Source organism: Rhea americana, unplaced genomic scaffold (assembly GCF_003343005.1).
Source record: "Rhea americana isolate MKP2758 unplaced genomic scaffold, rheAme1 scaffold_16, whole genome shotgun sequence".
Lineage (NCBI taxonomy): Eukaryota > Metazoa > Chordata > Aves > Rheiformes > Rheidae > Rhea > Rhea americana.
The window spans coordinates 4,572,470-4,583,603 of record NW_028185705.1 but is presented as its reverse complement, the minus strand read 5'-3'; the positions used below and the strand labels follow the sequence as shown (position 1 = coordinate 4,583,603).

The window sequence follows — 11,134 nt, the reverse complement described above, 5'->3', positions numbered from 1 at the left end:
TGTGTGTGTGTGTGTGTGTGTGTGTGTGTTTGTTTCCTTAAGGTACACTATGCATTTTGGGTGTATACGCATGGCTAATCCTCTGTCAGCCGCGCATTTACACACCAGACTCGGCGAAGCCTGGTGTAACTGCTCGGCCTCCACGGTGCAATTTCTGGGTTTCCCATCCGGTTGCAAAGATGCGTCCCATGATATCCATTCCTGCGAGCTGCATGACTTCTCCACCCTTGCAAAAGAGGCTAGCATTCCAATTTTATTTTATTTTATTTTATTTGGTCTAACAAGGGTGATATTATAATAGGATTAACAGATTCCCCCCCCACACACACACACACAAAGTAGGACTGCCTCATATCAGAGAGAGTATTATACCAGACTTAGGACCAGAGGAGTTTTTTTACTGTATATGGAAATGTATTAAAATGAATGTATAGCTCAGACACACTCATCATCCACTGTATTGTTTTGGAGAAGCTATTTCTCCCATGAAGGGCAACCACATGTGAAGAGCTAGATTCCAAGCAAGTATTTGGTAAACATTTGAAAATGAGAGACAAATAGTGCTGGGCAATCGCGCCGTCTTTCTTACTTCAAATACCCACTCGAAAAAAATTCCTGCTGCAGCAAGCCAAGCCTGGCTCCCTAAACCAGGAGGAACCGTAACACTGGTAAACTTGCAGAAATATTTTTACAATTTTATTAGGGGTTTTAATTCAGTGCTTTATCTACCTCTGTTAGTCTGCAAAATAGCTTTAAATATTCAAGTGGTAATTAATGAATCTTTTATGTTGCAAATCAAACATTTTCATCTGTGCTGTGGTACAGTGGCAGCAAGAAGGAGGGATTTAAAGTGTAATTGTTTCTACTGTTCCCCTCGCAGTGCTGAATGCCTTTTTACCCTTTATTATACCATTGGCTTTTGCTTCAGTTCATCAGTGCTTTGCCACAGCTTATCATTCGATATTTGCTGTCCATTCTTTTTTTTTCAGTTCAAGATTTCTTACTGTGCCTTTGCCAGAGACATTCCTAAGTAGATGGAAACTCTCTGAATGTGGAATTTTCGCATGAGTGCAAAATAATAAAAAGCATGTGTGTATTAAAAAGGGATCAACTTAATGGGAAATGAGCATTGGGTTACATTAATATTCTATTACAGTAAAAATCATATTTAATAAATTTTCTCCAGATTTTTCAGAATCTTACTGTATTTTTCTAAGTCGTATGCCAATCTAAAGAAACAGTGTATATGATACATTTGATTTATGTTAAGTAAATAACCTGCACAGCCCATTTTGGGGTTTAAAGAAAAAAAATATTAAGTGTAGAAACACACACCAGACTAAAATGTGTGCTCAGTTTCCATATGCTCGGAGAAATAGTGTTGGTCTTGTGCAGCAGAAAGCTTTTATAAACAGTATTCTATTTTATTGATGCTATATGTGGAATTTTATGTTATGTGGCAAGAACACGAGAATGAAAACATTGTAATTTAGCTTAAACCATAAAATTATACTAGTACTAAAGTAATTACTTCACATATTAAAATACGGTTTCCTTTACTTTCTTTTGTCATCACATAAAATCAGGCGCTGAGGGCTGCAGCACAAAGCGGCCGGGGCTTTTCTCGCCCGCCCGCCGCCGCGCTCACCGAGGATTGACACATCCTCCAGCGCACACCACAGCACCTGACCCTTGTTGTTCGCTGACCCTAATTAATATTATACTCAGTGACATTTATGTATCAGAGCAATAAGCTAAACAGGAAACAATTTATGTCACCTAAAGCTTTTTAACAAATCGATGCAACTATTTGTAATTGCTTGTTTCACAAGATTAAAAGTACTCAGCCTTGATCTTCGCCCACAGTTTTGTGGCCAACATGACCTGTGCTTCCGTTGTAAAATAGGAGTGTTGGTGATCAGCACCTATTTCCATCAAGTAATCCATATTGCTAATATTTCTGGAATTTTAATGTAGTTACAATTTATAGCCGATCAAATGTGGTTACCTAAATTGCTGTTGCTAGTAGACAGTTTAACTGTCTTTATTAATTACAGTATAATTTAATGTTTGAGTACAGGCACTTGTGTTGGTCATTTTTACAGCTAAAGCAGTTATGTGCCTTATGACGAACCATTTTAGCATTTTCAATGGAAATTTGCTAATATGATGAGTGATAAAAACGTCAGACTCTGGTAAATAATGGTTATTGCTTTGGCTGGAATTAATCCTTGAAAGGCCAGTTACCTTCAAATTAACATTACAACTTGAACAAAAAAAAAATGTTTTTCAGGCTTCTGAGATGCATAAAAAGTGGCCACTGAGCTCCTCCAAGCAAACAGAGCTGCCAAAGTCTTTTTCTTTTTCTCCAGGTAGCCAGAGAAATTGCTTGTTAAATAAGGTGGGGGGATACTGCTGGTAAATACTGCAGGTGATACTGTTTATCACTTCTAGCTATTAAAATAYTTAACCAAGCTAATAAAATGAGGCAAATGCCAAGCTTTAACAATGGAAAGAACAGTTAAAAAAAAAAAAACCCAAAGGAGGGTGTCACGGGCCACTGGGGCAGCGGTGCCGGTGGGACGCGGGTCCACCACAACGGATGCTGCCACGTTGGGGTGGTGGGACCTCCATAGGGGAGACCTAACCGCCACGGCAGCTGGGATGAGAGACGGCCTTGATTAACGCACCACTAAACGAACGTCTGACATCGTCGTTGAAGACTGCGCCTGATTAATAGGTCAAGAAGGGCTAATCAGACTGTTGTGAGGAAGGTGCATGTCTGTGGCGGYGTATGAGAGTCACCAAGAGTTGTCGGTTCCTTGAATTAGTTCAACAACGTGAAATCTGTCATACTCTGTGAGTTAAGTATCACAGTTCAGATCATCTGCAGGGACCGGTGGGGTAGGTATAGAGCAAATCGCTTGCAATTTCTTCATATGCCTTTTTTTTTTTTTTTTTTTTTTTGGTCGAAGAGAAAGCCAGAAACTGCTCCCAGCACTTTGCTTTTGCTTTGGGAACTCCTGCGAGACGCGTTGCCTCACCGCTGACCATGCCGGTGCATTTCAGCTGCAGTGGAAAATGCTGGTTTTGACTGGAAAAGGTATTTCCTACTTGGCTGTGGCTGGTGGCAATATTGTGAATATTGTGGCTGGTGGCACGGCTGCCAGGGCTAAGAAAYGGGTTAATGCAAAATATACATACAATGCATGTGTACAAAATGCTCCATTTCACAGCCAGCTGCCCCAGTGAAGAGCCACAATCCACTGCTAACGCAGTATCAAACCAGCCAGGAGAGAAAGGGCCTGATCCTCCTCAAATCTGTAACGCCCCATCCCGTGCAAGCTCTATTTTGCAAGCCATCCTCAGCTCTCCTTAACACAGGAGAACCAGAGACCTGGCAGATCACGGGCGCCCTGCACACCCGACAGACACAGCGGGGCGGGGATGCCCGGAGAGGCAAGGTGGCACCTGCTCTTATCCGCATTGGGATGCTCCAGCAGCGACGTAAGAAATAATAATTCAATTCTAATCTAAATAGTGGACCCTCTCCACTTTACTAAAATTTCACTAGTCCTAAAAGTGTAACACATAAGTGAAAACCAACCTTATTCTCTACCTTCTATTAAAACCTACCAATCGATACAGTTTAGAGACGTGAGTGTGCAAAGATTCTTTCYCCCCTCAAAAAAAGTAGTTATCTGGTATAATTTTATGATAGAATATTTTTATAAAATCATTTGTACTAATTTAAGCATTTATCATTATATGCAAAAAGATTTCTTGATGAGAATATTATAGACGGTGCATGTTTTTGACATTAGCATTTTATTTGGATGACTAATCTTGCAGATGTGAAATTTTAATGAATTATTCATGAAAACCGCTCCTCTGAAATTTTAGCTTGCTGCTAATGCTAGTTATTAAACATTTTATTTTTCTTTATAAAACTTGATGAAGAAAATAAACGTGTGCTTACTGGAAAAGAAAAGAAGGTGGGCTTTTCCCTGCGAAGTTTGTCTAAGGCGACAGCGTTAACTCGGGCCGTGATCGCCCAGGGCCTCGCGGACTAAGCGGGCGACCCGGCACCCCCCGGTCCGGCGTCTGCGGGACGCGATCCGGTCCCTCCTGCCGAAGACCTCCCGCGGGGTCRCGGGGCGGGGAAGGATCTGCAAGAGCGGGCCCCAAACCCTCCTCTGATGCTTCCACCTTTGGAGGGACTCAACTTCTCAACGCCCAGCGGACCCAGCGGCCAAGCGCCGATTGACTTTCTCGGAAAAGCAGACGAACTCTCCCAACGACGGCRTCCTCGCCGATCCCGGCGCGCCGGCCTCAGCCCGCGGCCGCCGCCTTGCCGCTCGGCGCGGCCGGGCAGACCCACGGCCACGAGGGCGCCCGCTGGGTCCGCCGCGACGACGGCTGGGCTCCGGGGCCCGCGCCGCGGCCAAGAGGGTCGTTGCGGGGCGGAAAAACCAAACACAAACGTAGCACGTGGCAACTTGCATTACCAGTGTGAACAACCAGCATTTTTATTGCATTTGAGAATGCTATAATGTCAGTAATTAGTACTGACTACACAACATTTTTTATTGTCTGTATCAACAGACATGGAATGATGGAATTACAGTTGATGTAAGGAATGAGTTTCTTTTATGCCTTATCAAAAAAAAAAAAAAATCTTGTTACTGGCAGCACATACACACGAAGCACCATGCTAACAGTCTGGACTGTACCATTTTCATCAAGGCTTATGGGTACAAGATACTTTGTCAACTGCTCTGGGCCCGTTAAAACGCAGTCGCTCCTGCAAATCCACCTCGCAAGGCTGCAATGCTGAATGACTTCTGAAACATCTAAAAACTCGGTCCGAGTTCAAAAACCAAAGGTACCAAAGGATTTCAAAAAGAGTTTAAACAGGTTTTTCATGCCATAACGAATCTGAAAACTACAATAGTTCAAAATTATTTTTAAAAACTTTTTTTTTAATATATATTTACGTGTGTATACATATAAAATATCTACCGATCTGCGACACTTGCAGAATCCGAATCCCTGCCCCGCTGGCGTCCCGAAGCCTGAGCTCCAGGAGAGGGCATGACGGGAACTGGGGCTGAGCTCTTGCGAGCGAGAATCAAAAAAGGTAGTATTTTGTGGTCACTTACTCTACATAAGCCTTGATTTTTCATTTCACCTCTAGTTGAATGCAGAAACCTAACAGGTTTTACATTTACAAACTTTTTTTTTTTTGTGGACAAGGAAGGCTTTGACTCTCATTCCTGACAGCGATTTACCTGATACATGGTACTACTTTCATAATGTACGCTTTTCTTTGAGAAAAAAAACATGTAACAAATTGTCTTTACATCTTGGCACCTTGTAAAGTTTTTTTTTTTTTATACAAAAGTTCAATAGTTTGACACTCCCCATTATTAATCACTACTTCACTGATAAACTTTGAAAGTGTGACCCTGGAATTCGTCATGCAAAATATTTACTGCAGCAGGAGAAAAACATATTTTTTTTAAACAACTTTTTTTTTTTCCTTTCAAATATATGAACTTTGTTTAAGACAGCCAGAAAAGGCAGTGGTAAGATAACAGAAGGGGTGGGAAAGTATCAAAAAAAACAGCTTAAACACAAAAACTGTACAAAAAATGCTTCGATCAATGATAACAGGAGAAAAAAAAAAATCTGTCAACTATGTTACAATTTAAAAGCTGAAAAAAAAGTCAGGGATTTTCTCCCACATGTCAGCAAATGTCATCCAATATTCTTAAAGCAAGGATAACTAAATAAAATACATGTGCAGCGTATTCTGCAATTCCATTACATACAGTAGTTTTTTTTTTTTCAAAGCTATTTTTTAGTATAGTTAATATAAAGCAGTTGCACAAAAAGCAAAAGGTGTTTTGACAAACAGGTCTGCATTTATTCCTTTTGAGGAATGATATCTAAAAAAAGGACCTTTCCACCTTTTCCGCCCTCCCCCCCSCCCCCCMGMAGACAAAGGCTCACACAGACACAGTGGGATATATATGTACAACATAATAAACCCCTCCCTAAAGAAGCAACTGTATATCCAAAGGGATACAGAATCAGAATTGTAAAAATCATAGTGAAGTTTGCTTGATGTAAAGCCTGAGATTTTCAGTTGGTTCTTCTGCAAGGCTGCGACACCTGCCAGATATGTTAAAATCTAATTTTTTATTTCTTTTTCTCTTTTTTTATTTTTTTTATTTTTGCTACAGTCTTTAGACTAAGCATGCAAGACATACAACTAAGTGCAACTGAGTGAAATGTATTTTTTATTTACTCATTCCCTAACAGTTTGGACTGAGGTATGCGTACTAACAGTTTCTCATGCTGTTATCTTTACTCATGTCTAGCTACACATGCTGAGAATGAACTAATCTACCAGATTTTTATCCCCTTCTGAATACCGAACTAACCAGCAAACCACTCAGTTTAGAAGCACAGGGCTCAATTCTCATGATCCCCATCTGGCTACCGCCGGCACGTCACGAAGCTGCCTGGATATAATTAAAAAAAAAATGTTTCAAATGACCACAGACTGCCCTTTTTTTCTTTTTTCTTCTTCTTTTTTTTGTTTTTGAAACAGAAAGCAGAGTTGAGTTTTATAAAAGTAACTGCCAATAAAATTTCTTGTACCAAAGCTTATGAGTGGACAGGAGTGTTATTTCCTTATGAAAAATGCTGACCAAAAACTAAACAAAACCGAGCAAATGTGCCAAGATCAACCAGAATTAAAGCAGTTGTCCTAGCACAGTCCCGAAACWGAAGTGGCACACAATCTGTAAAACCAAAAGACCAAAAGAATTTTTCTTTTAATTCTAGAAATACTATTATGTGGTCCAGTTAAATTGTGGGAGCTTTTCTGTTCTCTTCTGTGTTTTATTAAACTGTCTCCTTTATCTCATACTCTAATTTTCTGCAAAGTAACTGTGCCTTTGCTTCCGCAAGCTCCCCTCTCACAGCTCCACTAGTAACACTGTTTCCTAGTTTTAGCCTCAAAAGCTCTCCTCCATCCCTCTTTACAGAATTCTGTTTTGGTCACTGTAAAGAATTACAACTAAAAAGTAACAACTTTGGTTCAGACATCTGCTTGGCCTTCTAAATTTACTAGAATAAAGGAGCAGTTTCCCTCTCAGGTTAGCAATAGCCCACACCTTGTCATTTCCCTCTAAATTCTTCAGCCTCCTTTGATCAACAATAAGAGGATATTTGGCTTCATAAGATAAAGCATATAACAGAGAACATAATTTACCTTTGTGTAATATCTTTGGTAATTTTAGGAAAAAAGGTACAAAGAAGAATATAAATTAAGCTCTGAAAGGCTTTTGGAAATAATAAAAAAAGCTACAGTCCTACATAAATAAATGAGTGACGGAAAAGTGGTTGCAGAATGAAAACGTTTCGGTGTTTGGTGACCAAGGTTTACTGACCTATAATGACAAATTTTGTAGGTAAGGTTTGCTTTGAAGAGCATTGCCAGCTTTGCCTAACAAGCCCCAGTGMGAATTCTCTCCTGTATTTCCCGTTTTCTAGCGCGAGATCTCGATACTGGCTGGTGTAATATTGCATAACCATCTTAACTGCAGTACAGAATTTGCACAGCTGAAATTAACACTTTAGCATTAGTGGGGCTCTGTCCTTATTAACTCCCGGAACAAGTTCAATCTGAAATCTAATTTGTATTCAAACAGATTAATGCCACCAAGCAATCCTGCACTGATGTTTAACCGTGAAACATCGCCACGTACAATAACAATTTAATGAAGTCATCTTTCCAACCACTATTTGCAAATGCAAATGCAAATGCAAAAGAAAAAAAAAAGAATTGTATAATAAATGTATAGGTGCCCATCTCGGTAATCTTAGATATTCCAGAAAGATTTGCTGATCCATTAATACTCATGTTAAAGAACCGAGAACCTGCCACTGTACTACTATTCATCCTCTAATAAAGCGAATTCTGTTGGTGCTGCATACATTTCTTTGTGCTGTTCCATTTTGTGGCATTTGCTAATATTCACCATTGCTGCCAAAAAAAAAAAAAAATCAAAAACCAACCCTCCCCCCAAAATAAAATACTGCTTTGTGGAATGAATCTGCGTTGCTTCCTACAGTGTTTCTATGTTCATCTGTCATTCATTCTCATTCTTGCAGTACTTCATTCTCCTCTCTCTCCCCGTTGGACAACCCTTCCACATGTATAGTGCAGCATTTGGGACCTTTTCAAAAAACAGCAACACAAAAAGAGACACCGAAATGGAATGTTTTCCATAGCTAAAGAAAACATGGTGGCATCTGAAGGAAACTGGAATGAATGACAGAAAAAACTACAAACAATTCAATGACATTCAGCTTCGTATAATAAAAACACCTATTAACATTCATCACAAAGTACAGAAAACGTTTAAGCCTCCAAGAGGCCCTGGGCCCAGCTGAGGCCTGAGGTCAGAACTTAAAACGGTAGAGGAGAAGTGGGGCGAGGGAATAAAAGCAATACATTAAAAAGTTTGGGATAATTTTTCTTTTAACCCCTCCCCAATATACACACTCACACGCACACACACATATCCACACATGTGCACACACAGGCCTTCCCCATCCCAAATGGAAGCAAAAAAAAAACAAAAAACAAAAACAAAAAATGGAGTAAAGGCAGTGATAATCAACATGCAGTACTGTGCAAATATGTTGTCCATTGGAATCCTTAAAATCTGGGCAAAGACTTGATCTGCAGTTCAGGTGTACATGCTCAGTTTGATGTCCTCAAGTGTCCAAAATTGGCAGGACCTGCAGTCCAAAGTTGGCTGCTAAATGCAAGTGAATCAGTTTAGCAAATTTACAACACTGATGTTGACTGTAAGAGAGGAAAATCCCAAGTACCAAACAAGTCCATCCAATGCACAGAGTACAAATTCCTTTTTTCAACAAAAAGTAGAAAAATCAAAAATACTCCCAAATGGGATACTTGATGGCACTAAGAGTTAACATATTTCATAGTTGTCAAAGTGGACTGAGAATCCTCCAGACTGTACAATAAATGGAGAGATTTCACAGCTAAATTTGACGTGTTCTTCCAATCTTCATTCTCAGGATGATGATGTCAGACATACTCATTCTATGTCCTCATTTACAGGTTCGTCTTCATAATCTCTGTCGTGATCAAAATCTGGACTGTGGTTGGCTGTTGTCACTAAGGATAGCGGCCCCTCGTTTTCGTCTGGGTCTAACGGCTCCTCTTTGACGTGCACAGGGTGCCTGCAAAAACGAAAACGCAGCCCATCAGCAAGCTCCTCGGTAAAAACGCTTAGGGCAGCTGAGAGGGTCTGGGGAGAGGCCCCGGCGCGCCGGGCACGTCCGAGGCACGCGGACCCGGGCCTAAGAGCAGACCCTCAACTTTTGGGCTCRCCACCGAAGACGCCCGCGACGCCCGCCGGACTTCCCGGGGAAAACGTCCGGGGAGCAGCGCTCGCGCCGGGTCTCCTTCTCGGGACTCAGGGAAAACGCTCTCYGCTGACATATTAAGGTGATTAATACAATCTTCAGATAAATAAGGGCAATAAGCAGCGGGAAAGCCACGGGGCGGCTCGGCGCGCGGGTGGAGGCTGGGCTGGCCGCCGCGCGCTGTGTGTTCTGCGCCGCTCGTTAACATGCACAAGCGGCGAGACAACTCTCCAGAGGACGACCCCAAGCGAGGGTCTATCATTAATCAACTTCAAGCAAACACAGCAAAGAGACACCATGATACATGCTTTAAACTCCAAATTAATGCATATTTTTACAAACTGTCAATAAGGGAAGAAAAGCCCTGCCAGGAAACACAAACAGAGAGGAAAAGGCTCGCTCAACACAACAATGCGATAAGAAAGCACAGTCCTAACGAGAATAATAACGCTGTCAGCTGTAAACAAGGCAGAACATGATCCCCAGCTCATGGTGGGCACACGGATGTACTAAAGAGATGAGATCTGCCAAATTTCTCATTACGGAATAGCACACGAATAACCCGCAGGGGAACGGGGCTTGGTCATTCAAAACGGGTATGATAACAATTGAAAAATGTTGTCCGTAAATCATATTTACAACAAATCCTATACAAATACAAATTATCTTTTTCTTTTCTTTTTTTTTGGCTCTGCAGCTTTTGAAATGTAAAATAGCCATGTGAGTCAATAGTGTCTTGTTGGTGGGACCTGAGAGGAAAGTAGGATTTTATTGACATTACCAAGTATTAATAATGCGACACAGCAATGGAGACCCTGTTTGCTTCCTAAATAATTGATGTTGTAGGCAATCCCTTAAAATAAAGTGTTAATGAGTTCAAGTCCCACTCTGWCTCTCATTGAGCTGATATCCACCTCCTCAAGTCTGCTTTAACCCTTTCACGCGGGCTACGTGGAGACCTGATCTGAAGGGCAAACATCCRCTGCGAGAACTTCCTGGCTCCTCACGCAGCTCTCCTTCAAAACGAGTGATTGCAAACAGCGGCATTTTAGTTTATGCTTTGCATAGGGAGGACCGACAACACTTTTCGTACTCTGCTGCGCTGACCGAAGAGGGAACGCGCACCCAGGGCACCAGCCAGAAGCATCTCTGCCTGTTTYAGGTGATCGGAGCGGATCAGCCACCGCCTTGTACAGCAGGAAGCTACATCGCTCCCTATTTATTTATTTTCATTTGGAAACAACACCCCGCCTGGCGTAATTATTGGAAAAGGGCAAAACACAGACAGGGAGGAGAAGGCTCGAGAGTCAGAGGGACCAGCTGGCACCTCAGCACCCGCTGAAGCCAGCGAGCTCTCGCCTTGTCCCGGTCCGCCCGCGCCAACGGCCTCGAGGCCTGCGGCGACGCCGATCGCATCGGCAGCCGGAAAAACCGACATTGTCAACAGGCTGTGGGGTCYGCACTTGGGGGAAACCGTGGAATGAAAAACAGGAGAAAAGGGGGAAAGGGAGGTTGGGCGCAAAGGCCGATGAAGCGCGTGCCGCGCTCTTCACGGCGGTGACCATGCCCACCGCTGTTCCAGCTTACAAGTCCGGCGTGTCGCCTGTGTGTTGCTGATGTCGCCGGGCTCGTGTTTTTTTTTTTTTTTTTTTTTTTTTTT

At 42.0% G+C, this 11,134-nt stretch overlaps 1 protein-coding gene across 3 annotated transcripts in view; it reads right to left on the bottom strand.

Annotated features, from left to right (window-relative positions):
- Positions 1 to 4,499: 4,499 nt before the first annotated feature.
- The window catches only part of FOXP1 (forkhead box P1), a 336,874-nt gene continuing 330,239 nt past the window's right edge, over positions 4,500 to 11,134 (bottom strand). For all 3 annotated transcript variants that reach the window (XM_085300061.1, XM_085300062.1, XM_085300063.1), the window contains one exon: positions 4,500 to 9,288. In XM_085300061.1, coding sequence (XP_085156187.1) covers positions 9,144 to 9,288 — 145 coding nt within the window. In that variant the 3' untranslated portion in view covers positions 4,500 to 9,143. The remainder of the gene's footprint in view (positions 9,289 to 11,134) is intronic.